We start from the raw sequence: 21808 nt of genomic DNA, 5'->3' as shown, positions 1-21808 counted from the left end.
AGAATGCACAGCCACTACGTGGTTAGTGAGTTACTCAGTGCCTGTAGGAGGGGTTTTCAATTGTGTGTGGGTGGTAGATTCAGCAAGAAAATATTTCATTATGCTGAAGAAATTCTCTGATGGGCTGCAGCTGCAATACTTCTTGCATTAGTCAAACAATAGCACTGCAGCTACCTTGCCCATCACATTAAAGATGAGTTGTGTACTTGTGACACCAGTGTTTGTGTGGCTTACTGCCTTGCTTTCACAGCTGAGGCCAACTTTATGTGGTGTGTTCTTATTTCCAGCCTTTTCTTGTCTTTTATGTAAAGTCCTTCCCATTTACTAAACAGCATTTTATCTCCTGGAAAGCAGGACTTCTGTTTTTGTGTTATCTTGATCCTAATTAAAGTCCATGTATTCTTATCTTCACAAGCATCATTAGTGAAATGCCACCTGCAACAGTAAGTTCTGGGGCAGCCCTGAAATGTGTGGCTGAAAGAGGTCATTTTCTTGAAAGTTCTCTGAGTTGAGGGGTTTTATTCATGCCTCACCAGCTATGGTCAGCTCCTGCTCCAGCTAAACTTATGAACTGCAGCTCAAAGATTAAGTCATCTGTGGAGACACCAAAGAGATGTCAAGCATTTTTATTGCATGCTTTTTCTCATACAGTTAAAATGTTTCAGTAACATTTCCCTCTGATACAGCTAAAGGGTGGTTATAGGAAGCTGCCTTGGTAAAGTGGCCTAAAACCTAGAAAAACAAAGCATGTCTCAGAAAGTGCTGGAAATAGCATTATTATCCCTGCTAAGCCTGCAGTGAAGGGCTCCCTTTTGTCACATGGTGTTTGCAAAAGGAGGGGCATGGGAGATATCCCAGTAATCATTTTGAAAGATAAGTGAGAGCTCTTGTCAGCAGCTTTTGCCGTGCTGTGGAGGTGGTGACAAGCACCTCTCTATTCCACATGGACACAACAATTCAGGAACTCCTGCATGGTGCCTTCTCCACGGCTCCATAATGAAACTATGGAGCATTTAGCTCCAGAAATGGAACTACACATGACACCATGCTGAGGTACTAAAATGAAAGGAATATAAGCACATTTGTGAGGGATTGTGCTGGTACATAAAGCCCTGATGTCTGGCTGATGATGAATGTTCAAACTAGAAAGCAGCTCCTTTGACCTTAGAGTGCTGCTGAATTCATGGAACAGGAACCAACAATTCATTCTTGAGCAGTCATGGTGTGATCACAAAAATTGTCTGCTTCAGGATATTCTCAGAAGTTTCTTGACTAACACAATTCCCAGAGTGTGTGGCTCTCTGACACATCATGTCATTTCTCATTCTGCCAAACAGGAGTGAACTTGCTTCCCCCAAACACCACAAAGGTTTCCACTTTTCCTCTGGTAGGAAATGTTTCTCCACTTCTGTGAAAACCCTCTCTGGTTGCGTTGGCCGCTGGAGCTTGGATCTCATAGTTATTTTTCCTTTTTACTACGTCATTGCAGTTTTAACAAGTGGTTTTCTCCTGCCTTGCTGTTCACTAACTCAATTCCACAGAGCCACAGAGTGGTTTGGGTTGGAAGGGACCTTGTGCCAGCTCCCTGCAGGGGACACGTTCCACCAGACCAGATGGCTCCTGGCCCTGGCCTTGGGGATCTCGCAGGGCTGCAGTACTTGTTTTTGTTCACAGCCCTCCTTCACAGTCAAGAATCGTCTGCTGGGTCATCTCTCTCCAGGAAACTGCTGGTTATTCCTTCCCCACACTACCTAAATAGTCTAATTAGCGTGTGGCTGATCAGGGAGGACAGAACTTGTTGGTGTTGGTCTGCCAGTGCTAAGTTGCACCCAGAGTGCAAGGCTGCAGCTTGACTGGAACATCCTCTGGGGGAAAACTGTGTGGGATGTAAAATCTGGGCCAGTATGGAATCTGTCCTTAAAGCCATCATCACTGTTTTACCACAGGGTTACAAGCGGCCTTCTGATTTTCCAAGCACCTGGATTGTGCTGATACTCCCAGACAAGACTGTGTCTTTGCTGGATCAGACAGTGCATTATCTCTCAACAAGCCCTCTCTGTGTCTCTGTAAAAAAAGCCATCCCCCACTCACTTCTAATCCCCACTCTCACTTCTAATCATGACTGAGCTGCAGAGAAATCTGTAATGTCACAGTTTTACCTTGGTAAACGTGGTTGCTTCCAGTAGATGGCATTCCAGCCATGCAGTCCTGATCCAGATTAGTTCCTGTCCGTGCTTGAGCTGCCACAATAATCCCTGCACAGAAGGAGGTTTTTTTTTCCTCTTAATGCTCAAAATAAATGGAGTTAAAACACTCTTGTTCATTTCCTACCTAATTGAAGATGTTTTTTCTATTTAATGCATTTTATAGCATTGGGTTTTTTTCTTTATTTTTCAACGTGCTTAACTCCAAAGTCATTTTATTTTGGAAAATTTGTCAAGACACTGAATGTTTTGGATTGGATTCACAAATCTGCTAACCACTGGGCACTGCTGTTTCATGTGTGAATTTTCTGCCCTCAAGTTATGTGTCCGGGTCCTCTGTGTGGCACAGGGGAGGAATGAGGCACTGCACAGCAGCTCCACAACAGCCAGCAGGCAGAGCAGAGACCAGTTACAAGGAGCAGCTGGTGATTGTCACAGAATCCCAGAACATTCTGAGCTGGAAGGGCCCCCAAGGATCATCGAGTCCAGCTCTGGAGTGAATGGCCCATACAGGGATCAAACCCACAACCTTCATTTATTAGCACCATGCTCTGGCTGACTGAGCCACGGCTCTTTAACCAATTAATTACATTTCATATATATTTGGTGGGTTTTTAGGTGCATTCTTCTGCAGGGTCTCAAAAATGCTGGAGACAAGTATGCTTGTGTGAAACCCCCAAGCCAAATAGGAAGCTAGCTTGTTTTACTGCTAACATCAAAGTCAGTACTGGCAAAAAAACCATTTTAGTTGACTGACTGCAGTGGGGCTCAGTATCAGGGGGCATCACAGTCCCTTCCCACAGATCTCAACTCACATTATTAATTAATCAACATTTAAAAATAAAAAAAAATCTACAAGACACCTGTGTCATGGATATATTTTCTGGAAAATCCTTTTGCTAGGATTTTTTCCTCCTGAGAAGCTGAGAGGCCTCAAGAACAAAATGTAAACAATGATTATCTGCTGCTGTGAAATGCCACAGGTGCATCTGTGATTGGTCTCATGTGGTTGTTTTTAATTAATGGCCAATCACAGTTCAGGTGTCTCAGACTCTCTGGTCAGTCACAAGATTATGTTATCATTCCTTTCCTTTCCTTGCTAGCTTTCTGATTAAATCCTTTCTTCTATTCTTTTAGTATAGTTTTAGTATAAAATTTTATTTTTATCATAAAATAATAAATCAGCCTTCTGAAACATGGAGTCAAGATTCTCATCTCTTCTCTCATCCTGGAACCCCTGTGAACAGCACCACACACCTGAGTACTGTGTTATTTGTCTTTGCCTTACAGTAAATGGAAATTAGAATTTATTTAACCATGCACTTGTGGATTGTAAGCCAAGACAAGCTGACTCATAAAAGGCAACTCTTTGCATTTGATTTTGCCTCTGTTTAGTTAAGACACTTCTCAGTTCTTCTTCATTGACCTAGCGTGGAATTTATTTACTTTCTACCCAGTTCACAAAAACAAGCTAAAATTTAAATATTCCCTTGTGATTCAGCAAAGCTTCTAGTTCAAGTTTTGCACTTTTAATGGAAGAAAAAGCTCAAAATATTTTTCTTTGCAGGCAAGAGCATGCTGTGACTTGGGGAGAGGTGAGAAGGGAAGGATGGGGAGGGCCAGGGCATTTACAGGTGTGGGGGTAGCACCTGCTTCCATTTGGGATCTGTAATCCTGAGTTTTTTTCTGAAATAAGGAACCTCACACAACCCTTGAGGACATTTCTGTGCATATATATACACACATAGACATTTATATGCATATAAATACATATATGTATATACATATGTGCATGAATCTATATGTAAAAATAGTTTTTTTATGGTTGTTGAATCATATTAACATCCTGCTTGATGCCCAAATAAGCACTGACCCAGGACAGTTTTGGCCTTTTTTTCCCTGAGAGAGGTGTTCACTGCCAGCTCTAAAATCCTCAAGGGCTCTCCTCCATCACTTCCTGACCATGTTCATCCAGAATATTGACACAGGTGCAGGATTTCAGGCTTTGGCAGAATTAGATGGTTGCTGATTGGGATTTGGGAAACAGCAGTTTCAAATGAAGCAGCCAAAGTAGTCCTCAGACTTTTTTACTTGCTAATTTTCTTATTATGACTATTATGACTTGCTAATTTTCTTATTGATACCATCTGGCAATCAATTTTGTTTAGTTGATTGGGAACTGAGATGTGCATTCAAAAGGAATGGTTCCTTGGGCTTCCTGGCTGGACTTCTCTGGAAGTTGCTGCTCTCACTCCACTGTCTTCTGCTCACAGCTTCTAAAAAGTTTGGCACTTAAGTCTTCTGTCTTCAGCATGTGGTCAAAATCAATTTTCCATTTGCTGAGAAAATGAGCAGAATGGTAAAACTACAGAGACAACTGAGGGGGGAAAGCAGCAGCAGCCTTTGGAGTGTCACAACTGGTGTGACAAACACTTGCATATTCCAGCTGCTAAGTGGCATGTGGAAAAGAGCAAATTGAGTGGAAAAGAGCAAATTTTCCAGGGAAGTATTTTTGGGGGGGAAAAAGGTGCTAAGGCTTGTGTATATGACTGAAAGCACATCTGTGAGTCACAGCTGCCTTCCATGGAGAGAGCAGGGGCAAAGGCACTCTGTCCCCAGGCTGAGGACCAAGGCTGGCACCTGGCAGTGCCCACAGTGGGCTGCAGGCAGTGCCCAGGCTGGGCTGGAAAGGCAGCCAGTGCAGCCAGGTGAGTGTTCCCAGGCAGTGACCTGGAAGAACCAGTGGTGCAGCTTCAGCCTGCTCTGTCTCCACCCAGCCCAGCTGGCAGCTGCGGCAGGAAGAGATGAGGGGAGAGAGGAAGGGCAGGGAGGTGCAGGCATCTTCCTCACAGGGGGAGAACCTGGTTCAGAGGGCAGTGAGGGTCAGACCCCTGGTTTATGTGTCATAACTCTGGTATGTGTACCAAAGCCTCCATCAGCCTGACACTGGTGTTTCCCTTCACAGAAACGACGTGGGAGCGGCCGAGCAGTGTGCCGGGCACTCCCAAGAGCCCTGTGTCACAGAAGAGTTCTGCAGGTACTGTCTGATGCTGTGTCTGGCTGAATCTGCTCCACCACCACTCAGCAAAGCAAAGGAGAGTGCTGTGATACAGTGGGAGATGGACATAAAGAATCATGGAATGGTTCAGGTTGGAGGGGACCTTAAAGATCGTCTCATTCCACCCACCTGCCATTGCAGGGACACCTTCCACTGTCCCAGGTGATGGAGTATGCTCCAAGCCTGGCCTTGGACACTTCCAGGCATCCAGAGGCAGCCACAGCTTCTCTGGGCACCCTGTGCCAGGGCCTCACCACCCTCACAGATTGTCTCTTAATCTCTGATCTCAGTCTATCGTCCCACAGCTTAAAGCCATTGCCCCTTGTCCTGTCACTCCAGACTCCTGCCTAATGTCCCTTTCTGGCTCTCCTGTATCCCTGTCAGGCTCTAATGTCTCCCCAGACCCTTCTCTTCTCCAGCCTACATGGTTGTGAGAGTGTAGCAGAGCAAACATGGTGGAGCTTTCCCTCCTAGTAGTTTGTGTGAAGATTGTGCATTTCATTGTGACCAAAGGATCTATAATGTAGTTGAGTATCTTGTTTCAACACTAGTTTGAGCATTATTCATTGCTCAGTATATTAAAAAAAAGGCAATTTATAGTTCCATGCAGGAACCAGAAACATCTTGCAAGGCTTGCTTTCTTTACATGAAAACTCCCTTGGACCAGTACTTTTAGTGGATGCCAGGTGCCCAGCAAGCCACTCTGTCACTCTTTTCCTCAAGTGGATGGGGGTGAAAACTACAACAAAAGGGTTGGGATAAGGGCAGAGAGACATCACTCATTATGGTCATGGGCAAATCAGACTCCACTCAGGAAAATGTTTAATCTATTACCCATCAAATCACAGTAGGGTAATGAAAAATACAACTAAGCCTTGAACACTGTGATCTATATCTGCAAATTCAGTTATGGGATTAATTTTTAAATTTAAATTTAAATCTTAAATTTCACTGGCTATCAGCAGCAAGCCTGCTAACTCTCCCTCTGTTCTTGCAGTGAATGGCTACTACATCTCTGGGTCCCCTGTGCACCAGCTTGACTCGGGTCACACGAGCCTCCGAAAACCCAGTGGGGACACCCAGGTAAGTTTTTGGGGAAAAGCCAAACAGCAGGATCCAAGAATAAATGGGTTTCTAAGTAGTTTAGGAATCCACCCAGAGCAAGAAGTCAAGAGGTCATTTTCTTTTAGAAACTCTCAGATCAGACAGATTTGTTGTGTGCAGTATAGTTAGGCTTTGTGTCCAGCTGGTAAAACTGTAAAAAAAGCCAAGATCCTTTGGAATTTTTGTCCTATCACTCCTTTCTGAAAAATCCACCAGGCTACTTCAGTCACTATTAGCAACCCTATGAATTTTCCTGCCACTCCAGTCTGAACCCTGGGCCTGTGTCCAGCACAGTCCTCTCTTTACATTTGCACATCCGCCCATGTCTGTATCTCATTGTATTTTCCTGCAGCTCCAGCTTTCCCTCCCAAAGACAGTATTCACAAAGAATTCATCCAAAGCTTTTTTCTCAATGACTTCATCCACTCTGGCCTGTCCTTTCACAGCCCCTCCTCAGTGCCTCACCCAGCACATCACCCCGAGTTAACCTACAGGATGCTGACCTGTGCACCTCCCTTGCCTTTGTCCAAATTTCCAATAAATATCTCTGCACTTTTGCTTGCAACACGTCATATCCCTGGGAAATTCTTCCCCACAGATGTGGGGATGCAGATGCAGCACAGGGCCCTCTTCCAGCTCCTCCCATATAAAACTCTTTGCTCCCTGCCAAAACATCCCCATATGACCATGTGACTGCCACAGCTGGTGGATCACACTTCCCCACCCTCTGGCGTTTCCCCCAGTGGTCCCAGACCTGACTTTTCTGTTCCTTTCTCTGTGAAAGTGATGGTTCCTTTCACAGTGCTAAATACCCTGGGGAAATGCCTGGTTGATTGGTGTGCTGCTGCCATGAGGACCTGGCCTGCCTGGTGCTCTCAGTGTCTCTGACATTCTCTTGGCTAGGTTTTGTGTTGTCTGACAATGGTCCCACTTTGCCTTGACCCTCTTTTCTCACATGCTGACTCTTAAGTAGTTCCCTTCAGCCTTTCACCTAGGTCAGTATTCCTGGTTTAGATTCATGGCATTTCTCATGATACAGTCCAGCTCTTTGGATTCTCTGTTTCTTCTACATCAAACATCTTGTACTAACTCCCTGTGCTGCTGTTTCTCTGAGCAGTTTGCCTGGGCTGGAGACAGTGAGCACCTAAACTAGGTCAAAAGCATTTTAGAATCTGATGTAGTGCATTACCAGACACCCCTGTCCACATATCTACTGTGACTCCCTCAGAGAACCCAGAGAAACTTGTAGGCTGTGACTTCCTTCCAAAAAGTCCCTTGTGAATCCTTTTGCAAAAAAAAAAAAATTAATTTCTCAAGGCATCTGACTCCCATGTTTTTGTAGTTGGCATGGAACACAGATTAACTTCTGCAGAATTTCCTTTGTAGCAACATTTGCCACCTTCTGTTTTTACACTGCTGAGTCTTACTCAAATTCACAGACACCTTTATACTCAAATTTACGTCTGAGATACATGAGGAGTCACAGAATGGTTCAGGTGGAAGAGACTCTAAAGCCCATCCAGTGTCACCCCTGCCATGGAAGGGACACCTTCTACTGTCCCAGGCTGCTCCAAGCCCTGTCCAGCCTGGCCTTGGGCACTGCCAGGGATCCAGGGGCAGCCACAGCTGCTCTGGGAACCTGGGCCAGGGCCTCACTGGGAAAAATTTCTTCCTCCTGTCCCATCTAACCCTGCCCTCTGCAGTGGGAAGCCATTCCTCCTTTTTCTATCACTCCAGGCCTTTGTCCACAAGGACAAAGCCTGTCTCTCCAGCTTTTTGTAGACTGACCTCATGTACTGAAAGTTTCCACTGAGGTCTTCCTGCAGCCTTCTCTTCTCCAGGCTCTCTCAGCCTTTGCAGTCCTTGCTCAGCTGACTCAAGCATCAGCCTGTCAGAAATCCCTCTCGTGGCTTTTCTCACTCCCTTCATCGCCTCCATGGTACTTTCTTTCCACTGCTCCTTTATTACAGGTTTTTCCAAACTGAATTCCTGGCTTCATCCCTGCTTTGAACCTGCTTTGAATTAGTTCTGAATCCTTGACTGGCTGCTGGTGGCATTAATTCTCAGAACAGCTTGTGTCTACGCCCTCTTGGGAAGCTGCTTTTCCTGGGGGCTGAGGCAGCTTCTGCAGAAGAGTCCTGAGTCAGGAAAGCATCTGACCATAAACCTGTGGTTGCAAGAAACTGTTCTGCATACCCCCAGAGTCCTTTTGGCCTGTCTCTCTCTCTCTCCGTGTGTGTCTTGGGCCATCCTAAGCTGCTCTGCTTTGACTGCTTCCTTGTCTGTTCCTGGCACGGGCTGTCTCCCACTGTGGAGCAGCTCCTAAGCTTTGGCCAGGATGCTTTCTTGGGCCTGGGCAGCAGCCACCATGCAAACAAATGCTGGCAAGGTCCCTCCAGCAAGCTCAGCCACATTTCTTGGAAACAGGTCAGGGGGTGGGGGGAAAAGCCACAACTGAGAACAACGCGGAGCTATGCTGTGCTGGGCACTCAGCCAGACCTTGTTTATGGCTTCCTAGAGAGCAGCTAAATGCTGCCCGTTCAAGTTGCCACAACTGCCACCAAGGGGACAGCAGGACAGCCGGGGAACTGCACGTGTGTGGTGCTGGCACCTTGCTGCTGCTGGGTGTGGAGTCCCAGGACGAGCACCGGGTGGGGTTTGGGGTGGGAGTCTCAAATGATGCCAGCAGCAGTCACAGCATCTGAGCCCCACCAGGGACCTGCGACAGGGACAGGGGGCACTGGGGCACATTTGTGTCCCTGTCCCCAGGGGGGTGTGATGCCACCATTCCACAGACAGGCAGGAGCTGCCTGATGGCAGGACACTGTCACCATCAGTGGTGGTGTCCAGCAGTGTCCCCAGCAGTGGATGTTCCCATCCCTGTCGCACCCAGCAGAGCAAAGTGCCACCCATGGGACACCAAGACTGCTGTCCCTGTCCTCGGGGGGGTGTCACGCCGCCATCCCATGGCGTGGCCGGGCACTCTTGGCACCCCCGCCAGCAGTGCCACGGTCCCAGCGGCGGGGGCGGGAGAGGCGGAGCAGCGAGCCGGGGCCTCCCGCAGCTCCCCCTCCCTCCCTGCCTGCCTCCCGGGCCGAGCCGAGCCGTGCCATGGGACCCGCCTCTCCCCGCCCCGCGCAGCCATGCTGGGCTCCGAGAGCGGCCGCGATGATGCGCTCCGCTTCCCTCCGCAGAGCCCGGGCTCCCCGGCGGCGCCGCGGCGGCAGAGCAAGGAGAGCAGCCTGACGGTGAGAGCGGGGCACGGGGCTGGGGGGGTTCGTGGTGGGCACCGGAGCTGGGGGGTGTTCGTGCTGGGCACCGGGGCTGGGGAACCGCGAGGGGTTCGTGATGAGCACCGGGACCGCGGGGATTCGGTGCTGGACACCGGGGCTGGGGAACCGCGGGGATTCGGTGCTGGACACCGGGGCTGGGGAACCGCGGGGATTCCGTGCTGGGCACCGGTGCTGGGGAACCGCGGGGATTCCGTGCTGGGCACCGGGACTGGGGGACCGCGAAGGTTCGTGATGGGCATCGGGGCTGCCCATGAAGAGCACCGGGACTGCAGGACCGCGGGGATTCTGTGATGGGCACCGGGGCTGCGGGGATTCCATGCTGGGCACCGGGTACCGCGACTGGGGGACCGCGGGGATTCCGTGCTGGGCACCGGGGCTGGGGGTATTCTGTGATGGGCACTGGGGCTGGGGAGCCGCAGGGGTTCCGGGCAGTGGGGATGGGGAGCCGCGGGTATCCCATGCTGGGCACCGGCGCTGCGGAGATTCCGTGATGGGCACTGGGACTGGGGGACCGCGGGGATTCTGGGCAGTGGGAATGGGGAGCCGCGAGCATTCCATGCTGGGCACCGAGGCTGGGGGACCGCGGGGGTTCCGTGATGAGCACCGGGGCTGCGGGGATTCCGTGATGGGCACCGGAGCTGGGCAACCGCGGGGATTCCAGGCAGTGGGAATGGGGGACCGCGGGCATTCCATGCTGAGCATCAGGCACCGGGGCTGGGGGGACCGCGGGGATTCCGTGCTGGGCACCCCGTGCCGGAGCATCCTGCCCTGAGGATCCCGTGCTGGGCACCCCGTGCCGGAGCATCCTGCCCCCGCGGCGTTTTGGTGTTCAATCGCCGCTAAACCCGCGGAGGGTTTGGGATCTCTGCCCTATGCTGGGGTTCAGGCACGGTTCTCCGTGGAATAGTGGTGGAATAGGGAATGCGGTGCCTAAAGAGGTGCCTGGCACTCTGACCAGGTGTCCTGAAAAAACTTCCTCATCTGATCATCTCCACAAGAGTGTACTGGGAGAAGTACTGAAGAGTTAGAGGAAGACAGACAACAAGATTTTTTTTCCCCAATCTGTATTTGAGGTGTCTAGGAGGTTTCTTGTGCCAGAGTGTCCAATTAAAGATTTCTGATGGAAAGTACAGGCAAAGGTTTTATATTTCAGTGTGAAGTTAATCTTACATTTACTTTTAGTCTTTATAATTAAGTATAACTGGCTCAATGATGAGACTTTTTACAAGAACGTGTAGTGACAGGACAGGGAGCAGTTTAAAATTGAAAGAAAGAAGATTTACGTTAACTAGTAGGAAGAAGTTCTTCCCTGTGAGGGTGGGCAGGCCCTGGTACAGCTCTGGCTGCCCCTGGATCCCTGGAAGTGTCCAGGGCCAGGCTGGAATGGTCTTGGAGCAATTTGGGATAGTGGGAGGTGTCCCTGCCATGGCAGAGGGGTGAACAAGATGGGCTTTAATGTTCCTTCCAGCCTAAGCCATCCTATGATTCTGTGTTATGAATGGAAATGTTCTCAGTTGTATGATGTATCTCACTTTACAGACATCAATAACTTTAGTGTGCTTGGTGACCTCATCTGGAACACAGTTAGCACTTGTGAGCTCTTCAGTGCAGGACAGGTGATTAAAACCAGAAGGGAAATCAAAATAGATGAATGAAAGTGGCTAGTAATAGAAAGTTTTATTCAAATGGAGATCAGAAGAAATGAACAGATAAATTAATTTTCGGCGATAAAAGAGAGGCAATTCTTGCAGCTGCAAGTATTGGCAGGGTATCAAGTCCCTGAGAACAAAAGGAATAATTTAAAATGATACATTCTTGTTAGTGTTACTATGAGGAGGAGATTGTTGTCTGCATTGCCACGTGCAGCCTGCAGATTTATTCATTAGTGGGCTGGGTTGCTGGTGACAGAGACCAGGGCTCAAAAGGAGCACATAGAAGTGCCTCTGACTGAGATGTGAGTCAGCCACTGCCATGCAGGTACAGTGTTCTGGGGCAGGAGGGGGAAATCTTCAACAGTTTTTGAAAAAAAACCACTTTAATCAGTGATTTTAGTTATAAAAATAGGTTGTTAGCAATGTTAGTACTGGTAATTGGTTTATTGAGAGCGTGGTGTGCTTTGAAGCAAGTACAAATCTGTATGTTCAGGCATTTTTGTAGATGTCTGGGAGAATCAGCTGTTCCAGGGCTGCAGTGGCTGGGGCAGGAGACATGTCCCAGCCCTTGAAAGCAGCTCCTGCCTGCTCAGACTGGGGGGTTGAGATAAATCATGGGCTGAGCATTGTGTCCAGAGGGACTAGGCATGGTCACACAGGGTGGGGTGCATGAGCACAAGAGGAGGAGAGCTTGTTTTCTGCAATCCCTGTTCCTTACAGGGCTGAGGGCTCAGGCCGTTCTCTCAGGATGGCTTTCCATATTTGCTGGCCCATGTGCCATCAGGTAACATCTGCAAAGCAAACTGTGTGTTATGTCAGGGTCACTGGCTGTGCGTTTCTCCTGCAGAAGCCCAAAGCTTTCAAGTGGGATGAATCAGATAGACAAAAATAAGCTAATTTTAACAGCTGTTTGCTCCAAGCCATTGCCTCCATCAAGGCAGCATTGTGAAAAATGAATCTCATAAGGAGTGTAAACTGTAAAACAGTGGAAGTGTTTTTCACTGTCTCCTAGGAGGTTCTGTGTGCTCAGTGCCACTCAAGCTGACGTGGGGATGTTCTGCTCAGCAGAGCTGCAGGGCATGTCCTTAGCTTGCTGTCAGATGCTTTTCCTTGCTCTGTAGCTGTGCTCAGGCACAACCTCTTCTTGCAGAGGGGAATTCTGTGATCTACTTTGAGGCTTTTGGTCCAGGAAACCTCCCTTCAAAGCGAAATCCTGTGGCACACAAGCTGCAGACATCAGGTGATGTCCAGCCAAGCTGTTGCTGCGTCATCGCCTTCAGCAGAGGAGTGGGAGCATCTTCCTCAGGATGCATCTGCCTCCTCTGCATCCAAGTGGCATTTAGCAGCACAGCTTCTGGAAACCCTGAAGGCAGGTGGAGCTGGAGTATTTCCCATCTGTGTGCAACCAACCAGAATAATCTGGTGTTTTCTCTTTGGTCAGTGAATGTTACTGACATGGTCTTCCATCTTCTTTGGAGGAGAAACTCCAGCTGGGTATATCAGAGTTATGAAACTGCAGATGTGTGCTCTTTGCTGGTTTTACAATTAATTTCAAGGTGCACTTGCTGTTTTAAGGCTGGATGGTTTGCTGGCTGATTCCTGAAGCCTCTGGTCTGTGGAAGCTGGAGATATTTACAATAGGTGAGGGAGAGTTAAATGCAGAATGTACAGGGGGATTTCACCTGAGGAACAGAGCTGTGTCTTACTTGGAAGAGCAGGAAAGCTGCCTGATTATAAGGTATTTCTGAGTGTGGGTTTTTTTCTTCAAAATTCTCTAGTGCCTTGTTGGGATAGTGCAGGACCTGGCAAATGCTGGTGTTTGGATTGCATGTGCTGGCCACGTCAGTGAACAGTGCTGCAGATGGGAAGAGGGGCAGCCTGTGCACAGGAACTTGGGATTTCCTGCTCTCTGCTCTGTGTCTGGCAAGTGTGACACACACAGGGCTGCGATGAGCACAGCATGAGGCTGCAGGTTCAGCCCAGGTCCCCCCTGTGCCCTGGGGCTGACTATGGTAGATACTGTCACAAAAGCCCTGGTTGGGCAGGGGCCTGAATTATCTCTGAACCTTTCGACAGATAGACCAAGTGGAGAGGGCTCCTCCACACTTTTGGCAGAATCTTTCCTTTGAAGTAGGAAGGAATCAATGGATTTGTTAACAGTGAGGAGTTGAATTGTCTGTTCTTCCCTTCTGTGGTACCATAGCTGCAGCATTACCCTACCAGAGCTAAAACCCAGGGCAAACTCATGGTCTTGAAGCTGCCCAGACACAGCCTAGGCATTTCTGGGCTTCCCTGTCTGGGGGGAGTTCAGGCTGCCCGAGCTCTTCTCCAGCCTTTGCATTTGGCTTTTTTCACCCAAATGGTTCCATGTGCCATATAAACTTGATGTTGAACTTTTTGAGTCTCAACTGAAATAGTAAAGAACATACTGAAGTGAGGCAATCTGGGACAGCTCTTCTGTGTTTAAGGTGCTGAGAATGTGTAGAAATCAAAAAGTAATGTGCATTTTTAAGTTGAAGAGATAAGCAAAAATGTTGCCCTGCTTTAGTCACGTGAGTGTGGCACAGTAAGTTCTCCTGCTCTCTGCTCATTTATTTATGTTGTGACTGATGTAATAAACATGTAGTTGATTATTTAAGCTTTGATCAAATTATTCTTGTTTTATTCTTGTTGCTTGGCAATGTCTTTTTTTTTACTGGTGAGTGACTTCAAAGCCTGTAGAGACTCTGAAATCCAGGAGATTAATGTGCATGTCCAGCCCAACAAAGTTTGTTGTTCCTGTGCAAATCCTGTGCATTCACCTGGCTCCCTGGGTCTGTTCCTCTTCTGTCACCCTTTTGTGTCTCAGACATAATTAAGAGTCACCTACAACATAAACAGCTCATTTTGTCATTATTGCCAGTGCACTCGTGGGAAATAGGAGCTGGAATATTCAGCTGTTAAGGGTATAATTGCATCTGCTCACGATCTGTATACAAGCAAAAGTATTTTAATCCATCGAGTTTGGCATACAGCTCGTCAAGAGAAATGCATTTGTGCTGCTTGTTTGATGCCCTCTGTGTGTGTCCTCCACCAAGCTTTGTTTGTCACTGTGTTTTTTCCTTCTCTGACTCTGATCCTGCTGTCCCCTTTAATCCAGTGGCTCCCAGACAGGTTTTCTGGTGCCGCTCCTGGCCCATGGCAGCTGGAAAGACAAGCTGCTGTCCCCTGGCAGGTTTGCTCAGCTCTTCCTTGGGGTTTTGCCCTGCTGCTGTCTTGTCATTAATTTTGCTTTGTTGCAAGCTGACAATAGCCATTATTTTGACAAAGAGGCTGCATAAGAACTTAATATCATGGTGAGGCTGATTATCACCTCAGCTGTCCCAGTGGAGCTTGTGGGAATGCAATGCAGGTCATCACACCTTGTTTTCTCTTCATGCTCTGTGATTCCGTCATTATCTGAGAGACCTGCTTTAATTTGTTTTGTTTCTTCCTGGCAATTACAGCTCTAATAGTCACCTTCTGCAAGCTTTTGTTGGGCCTTGCTGGCAAGTCAGCATTATTCAAATATCCACAGTGCCACAGGTCTGGATTTGGAGCTTGCATGGAGCCTGGACAGCTCTCAAGGATGTGAGCAAAGTGTGATCTCTCAGAATTAGTGAGGGCTCTGCTCCTTGGCATGGAGGGAATGTCACTGTCCATGGGACTGATGGAGCTGTCAGACATGGGGACATCATCCCAGGTGCTTTGGCTGTCCTCACATCACTCAGCTCATCAGTGGCACCAAGCTGGTGAAGATGAGTGAGGATTTTTCAGCTCTTTTTGCTTTTAGAAGGAAGAAAAGGAGCATTTCAGAGGGGGGAATGCCACACTGTCACACCACTGCTGCTCAGTGCCAGCCTGGTGCTCCCCTCCTGCTGGGAAATCCTGGGAGGTTTTAGAAATGCTGGGAAATACCAATCCAAGAGCTCTTGTTTGAGTGTAAGCAATCTGGGGTAATGAAAGGAAAGAAAGATCACAGGATTACCTGTGTAGTCCTATGGAATTTTTAGTAGCATTTCTAGAGTTTAGAAAATTTTCATGCCCCCTGCTGGGACTTAGTGTAAAAAGATGTAAATTCTGTTAAATTCTGTTTACCATAATATTTTTGTTTGTGTGTTTGTTTGTTTTTAAGATTGTAAAAGCTTCTGAGTTTCTTTTTGATTCTGGCACCAATTCCCTTTTAAAAGTGATACTAGACCCCAGTGGCCTCATGACTCTTCCCAGACAATTCAGCGTCATTTCCAGACAATTCAGTCTTTAGAGAAGTGAAGAATATTTTGATTTATTCCTATAACTTTGAGAAACTCTTGAATTCACCCTGCTTTCATCACCTGCTGATGTGCACACTCACTGTTCCACTTGCTGCTGCATTCCTGGAGTTCTGTGCACTGCAGTGAGACACTGTCACCAGTCCAGCCCTGGCATTTCCAGTGACTCTGTGGTTATTGCTTCAGGACATGGACACTCACTGTCACATCTCTAATCAGCAGCTTCCAGCTGACACAGATTCAGTTTTTGTGGAACAGGCACTGCCTGTAGCAGGGAGTGGGAATTTCCCATGCTGGTTCTCTTTGCAGATTTTTCAGCTGCAGGATACAACTCCTGTGCCCCTCACTGCAGACCACCTCCCTGTCCTGGTGTGCAGTGCCACAACACAATGATCCAACTCAGGATATTCTATATTTCTATGGTTCTGTGATGCCCAGACTTCGGTTAAAGGCTGTAGAACACACTTGGGAGATGCAGTTGGTTAGAGCATGGCCATCCTGCTCTCAGCTGAGCTGGTGCATGACTCTTCTGCTGGGGAATCCAAGGGAACAGGGAAGGTGCTTGCAGTGCTGTGCTTGGCACCCTGTGGCCAGTGGAGGCCAGCTGTGAAAATTTTCAAAAAATTCCATAGTTGGATGGAGGTGCCAGCTCTGATTGAGATAGCTGGTTCTGGCTGGAGATGCCAGCTCTGGTTGAGGGTTCTGGCTGGAGATGCCAGCTCTGGTTGGAAGTGCCAGCTCTGACTGGACATTTTGCCTCTGGCTGGAGATTCTGGCTCTGGATGGAGGTGCAGGGTCCCCAGTGCATGGTCACTGCCTGCAGAGCCCAATTTTCTGACTTTCAGGTCAGTTTGGAGCCTGGTGGGAGCTGGAAGGCAAGACGCATGGTTTAGGCTCTAGCTGAGGTGACAGCCAAAGACAGCACAGGTTCAGGGTGCTCAGCCTGCTTTGGGATGGGCTTGGCAAGCTCTGGCAGGGTGGTTTATGTGGAGCAAGCTCCTGCACTGTTACAGGGCAGCTGCTGAAGCTCCAGCCTGGGCAGAGGCAGCAGAACCAGTGTGGGTTTGTAGGAGCAGCTTGTATCAGCTGAAGGCTTTGTCTGCTGTGCTCTGGAGTGGTGGTTTTGTGCTGTGTCAGCAGCCACATCCTTTCTGATCCTCTCTGGATAGCCCAGAGGCAGATTCACTGCATGCCTTTGGGTCTGCCTGTGCAGCTGTGCTAACCCTACCCACAGATTTGTGTGGATTTCCTGTGAGTTAACTGATCCAAAACAAACCCCCACCCCCATACAGATACATCTGTGACATCCCAACCCCAATACCTCTTGATCCCTTGGTGAATCAAGTGCTTGTAGTGTTCCCATGAGCCTGAGAGGGACTGATTTTAGGGAACCTGCCCAGCAGGGATTTGGGGTGAGCATTACAAACTGGCACTGAGCTCTGACTCGTGCTGGTGCTTGCTCTGGGAGGCTCAGCTGTGTCCAGGGTTGTTCTGCAGAATGTTCTGCTGTAGCTGTGGTGCTCGTTGCCCTCACTGTGCTGTTAGCAGGCTGCAGTGTTCCACTGGGATAGCTTAATGAGTGCTTGGATTTTCTGATGCTGTTGTTTAATGAGCGTGTGACGAGTCCTGTCTGACTGATCTCTGTGAGCACTGAAGGTTCACTGGCTCCAGAGAGCCTCTGCTCTTTCTACCCAGAGCATCACTTCCATCTGAAAAGGTCTTGAACACAGATTGAAGGGCTGTGCACTGATAAAATAATCCCCTTTTTTGGCATCCTGTAGGAGATGGCATAGCCAAGGGTGGTTTGCACTGACAGTGCTCTCTGGTGCTCACTATGTTTCTGTGCTCAGGTTGTTTCACATCAGGTTTTTAGCACAATTTTCAGGGATTTGGGAGAACTCCCTGCGTGGTGCTTTCCAAATGCAGCAGGTTTTCCTCATGTGCAATGGGTAGTTGATTTCCCTCTGAGCCAACACTCCTGCCTGCAGAAAGCAGCATTCTGGGAATACTTTGCTGTTTCCATGCAACAAGCAGTTTTTCTGCCCTGGCATGCCTTCACTGCGGATTTTCTGATGGATATAACTTTTTATTTACGTATTTCTCATTAACAGCTACATTTCATTACTGTCTAACTCTCCTTTTTTTTTTTTTTTTTTTGCTTTTGTATTTTTTTTAACAGATCAACTGTGTGACTTTCCCCCACCCTGACGTAATGCCAGAGCAGCAGTTGCTGAAACCTTCAGAGTGGAGCTACTGTGATTATTTCTGGGTAAGTGGGCAGCCAGCCACATGCCACATGCAGCTCCAGAGCTTCCAAGAAAGTGGAATAAACAGCTTGATTTGTGGTACAAGGTAAAGGAGAATTTGGGCTGACATACAGTGTGTTCAGGGAGTACCACAGAGACTGGGGATGCCAGGGAAGATCTCCTGGAGACATCTGACCAGTCTGAGATGTGGCTGATCCATCAGAGAAGGAAAGGCAAGGGCAGTTCCCAGGAGATGGATTTGCTCAGGAAATAGGGAGGATGTAGGAGAAGCCACATATTTCAGAATAGCTCAGGCAAAAGGGCAGTGCAGGAGGAAGGGAATAGGATCACACAATCCCAGACTGGTTTGGGTTGGAAGGGATCTTAAAACCCACCCTGTTCCACCCCTGCCATGGCAGGGACACCTCCCACTGTCCCAGGCTGCTCCAAGCTCCATCCAGCCTGGCCTTGGGCACTGCCAGGGATCTAGGGGCAGCCACAGCTGCTCTGGGGCTTCCCCTTCCTCACAGGGAACAATTCCCAATTCCCAATATCCCATCTAAGCCTGCCTTCTGGCAGTGGGAAGCCATTCCCTGGGTCCTGTCCCTCCATGCCTTGTCCCCAGTCCCTCTCCAGCTCTCCTGGAGCCCCTTTAGGCCCTGGAAGGGGCTCTGAGCTCCCCCCAGAGCCTTCTCCTCTCCAGGCTGAGCAGCCCCCATTTCTCAGCCTGTCTCCAGAGCAGATGTGTTCCAGCTCAGTGGCCTCCTCTGGACTCACCCAACTGACCCCCAGCTCCATGGATAGTGAGGTAGCGGCAGGGAATGTGATTCCAGTGTTCCCAGAGCCTTGAGAGCCAGGGATGCACAAGGAAGCAGGGGTGCCCCTTCTAAAGCAAGTTAAAAACTCTTTGTTAAATTGTACAGCTCCCTCCACAGGGTATTCCAGAGGTCAGACAATGAATGCATTCTTTGTAGGGTGAGGTTTGTGAGGGACAGGCCAATTTATAGCTTGAGTAGTTTTAATGCAGCCTGGAGCATGCAGAGTCTTCCATGGCTGGTTCTGTGTGTGCCCCCTTGTGCTCAGGTCTGTTTTCAGGCTCCTGAGTCACATGAAAATGAGTCTGTGGTCCTTGGAGTGTGGAGCTGATAGAAAATGATAGAAAATGGTCTTCCAGTGGAAAACTTTCCTTCCACCTGAATGTTTTTCAGGGCAGTGAGAGGAAAATACAATGGAATGAACAAATACTGCAAAAGGAACCAGCAATGAAGCTTTTAGGAATCTCATGTATATTTTCTGTTCAGCAGTGAAGCTTTTAGGAATCTCATGTGTGTTTTCAGTTATTGATTATGGAAGTGTTTCCCTTTTAATACAAAGTGTCAGTGTTGGAGGCCCAGCAGAATGTCTCCTTGTGCCTGCTCAGTGCTGATGACATGGCATTGCTAAAATACACTGAAAAAAAAATTACACATATTTGAAAATGGTCATGTTACCACAACATTTATTCAGTTCCTTCCAGTCTTCTGATCCCAGTGGGCCCTAAATAATTAATGGTGTACTGACTGATTATTTTGTACATGTCTCGCAAAAGTTCCTGCCTTGTTTAGTCCTCCCTGTTCAAGCTCAGCCTGTGCTTGGTTCCATGTGTTGGTCACATCTTGATTTCAGTGAAACTCTACTCACAGCTCCTTACTTCTTGCAGACTTTTATCCTCCCATAATTCTGCTTGCAGGAATTTCCTCTTTGGCCTTGTCATGCTCTGCCCACAGCTCATTCTCCTTCCTCCATCATCTCCACTGTCTCTGCCTGCGGGTGCCTGGCAGGGCACCCTGCCAGTCTCCTGCTTTGATTAATCTGGCATTTTCCTCTGGCTGCTTGTGCAGCACGTGGGGGATCAGAGCAAAACCTGCAGCACTGGGGGAGATGTTCCCCGAGAGTTTGGGTGTTGGAAGAGGGTAAGAAATTAAATAGGTAAGCAGGGAGAAAACTGTGTTGGTTCTTGAAGCCAGTGGAGCAAGGGTTTGTGTGAGAAACAGGCAGTGAGGGATGGGATGTGTGGTGGCAATCTGTGAGATGGGTTTGCCTTGTTTTACAGCAGATTTCTGCAGACTGGCTCGGTTTTCCTCAGTAAAAATCACAGTTGGCAGGCTGCTAAAGGTGTTTTAGGGCTGGAAGGAGCAGCCCCGTCCTCCCCTCTGCCCCAGGAATGTTCCCTTGTTCCAGGGCTCCTGCTTTGGGCAGGCTGAGCCCTTGGGGCTGACCTTACCCAGCTGTGAAAGGTGCTGGGCAGGAATGACAGCAGGGCTGCTGCTTTGGCCCCCACAGCATCCTTTGCTGGCTAAAGATAATTGTAAAACTTCCCTTTTTAAATTTAAAAAAATGAGCAAGAAGGATGTGATGCTATTTCTTTGAGAGGGTCTGAGGTGCTGTAGCCACAGCTGCTCTGAGGGCAGGATTCCTCAGGCCCCACTGCTGGGAGCCACATCTCTGTGGGTTTGGCCTCCAAAGGTTTTTGTTGAACTTCCTTTTATTTCTTTCAGGCAGACAAGAAGGACTCACAAGGGAACAACACAGTGTCGGGATTTGAAATTCTTCTTCAAAAGCAGCTTAAAGGGAAACAAATGCAGAAAGAAATGGCAGAGTTTGTTCGAGAAAGGTAATTAGCACTTGGCTATCAAATTAAATCTTTATTGCAATTGTTTTCTCCCCAATTTAGATATTCCTTAAATATGTTAAGGCTTAAACTGCATAAAAGGTTTGCTACAAGTTCTTACTGAAGATTTAATATTTTTTTAGTGTTCATCCACACTTTCCAGGCTTCTCCAGCTCTCACATGTCTAAGTTGGATTGCACAAAGGCTGTCTGTCAGAGGGAACCAAGAAGGTTTTAAGCTGCAGATTCAAGGAAAAAGCATAAACAGGAGAGAAGCAGAGTGGAGGGGATGTTTAAAAGGGAAATATTTTGTCTGAAAAGTACAGAAGCAATTTGTTCACATGGAGCATAGGCACAGTTTCCTAGAGGAAGATTAAAAAAAACATCACTTTGAGCTTGGTTATAGAACCACAGGATGGTTTGGGATGGCAGGGACATTAAAGATCATCTCATTCCCCAGCCCCTTGCCAGCTGTAAGTGCAGGGACCCCTCCCACTGTCCCAGGGACACCTCCCACTGTCCCAGGTGCTCCCAGCCCCATCCAGCCTGGCCTTGGGCACTGCCAGGGATCCAGGGATGGGCACCCTGTGCCAGGGCCTGCCCACCCTCACAGGGAACAGTTCCCAATTCCCAATATCCCATCCAGCCCTGCCCTCTGGCACTGGGAGCCATTCCCTGGGTCCTGTCCCTCCATCCCTTGTCCCCAGTCCCTCTCCATCTCTCCTTTAAGCACTGTCAGAGGCTCTGAGCTCTCCTCAGAGCCTTCTCAGGGTGCAGTTCAGTTGGGCAAAACTTGCAGATATTTGCTTCATTTATAATTTGTTTTGTTTCTCCCTCTCACCTTTATTTTCATGCTAGGGATGTGGCAGCAGTGGGAAAATGCAAAGTGTCACAGGCAATAATGGTGGCAGATACACTCACATGAGGTTTCTGTTGCCTTTGACATCAGATAATCCAAGAGGCAGTTATAGTGTGACCAGAGGTAGAAGAAAGAACCACCTGGAACATTAAAAGTGCAAGTGAGAAATAGGAATGCTAAGGGAGAGGATGGGAAGGCAACCAGAATTATGATAGCAAGGGAAAAGAGGGGGAAGCTGCTTCAAAGGAAGTAATATATAATGAAATTTGACAGAAATAAAAGCAGGAGGCATTCAAGAGGAAAGGAAAGTTGGTGTGAAATTAGAGAGAGCATGGAGAGCAGCTCTGACACTGTGGGGAGGCATGGCTGTCTTCAGCAGAGGAAGGAAAAGACCCACTGTGTGCTGGGAACAAAAAAAGGTTGGGAATTGAGTGTGAACAGAGTCTGGATGGGA

The 21808-nt window shown here is 48.3% G+C and overlaps 2 protein-coding genes across 3 annotated transcripts in view; both read left to right on the top strand.

Annotated features, from left to right (window-relative positions):
• BLOC1S3 (biogenesis of lysosomal organelles complex 1 subunit 3) overlaps positions 1-21808 on the top strand; it is a 145401-nt gene that overhangs the window by 48723 nt on the left and 74870 nt on the right. The gene's annotated exons all lie outside the window — the stretch shown is intronic.
• Positions 1-21808, top strand: part of GAS7 (growth arrest specific 7) — a 73844-nt gene that overhangs the window by 37433 nt on the left and 14603 nt on the right. For both annotated transcript variants that reach the window (XM_054278690.1, XM_054278689.1), the window contains exons 3-7: positions 5170-5241; positions 6260-6345; positions 9561-9614; positions 17780-17869; positions 20384-20499. In XM_054278690.1, the coding sequence (XP_054134665.1) occupies positions 5170-5241; positions 6260-6345; positions 9561-9614; positions 17780-17869; positions 20384-20499 (418 nt within the window). The remainder of the gene's footprint in view (positions 1-5169; positions 5242-6259; positions 6346-9560; positions 9615-17779; positions 17870-20383; positions 20500-21808) is intronic.

Source organism: Melozone crissalis, unplaced genomic scaffold (genome assembly GCF_028551555.1).
Source record: "Melozone crissalis strain CALT ecotype California unplaced genomic scaffold, PUWL_Pcris_2 ptg000026l_1, whole genome shotgun sequence".
Taxonomy (NCBI): domain Eukaryota; kingdom Metazoa; phylum Chordata; class Aves; order Passeriformes; family Passerellidae; genus Melozone; species Melozone crissalis.
This window is presented reverse-complemented; position numbering and strand designations above follow the sequence as displayed.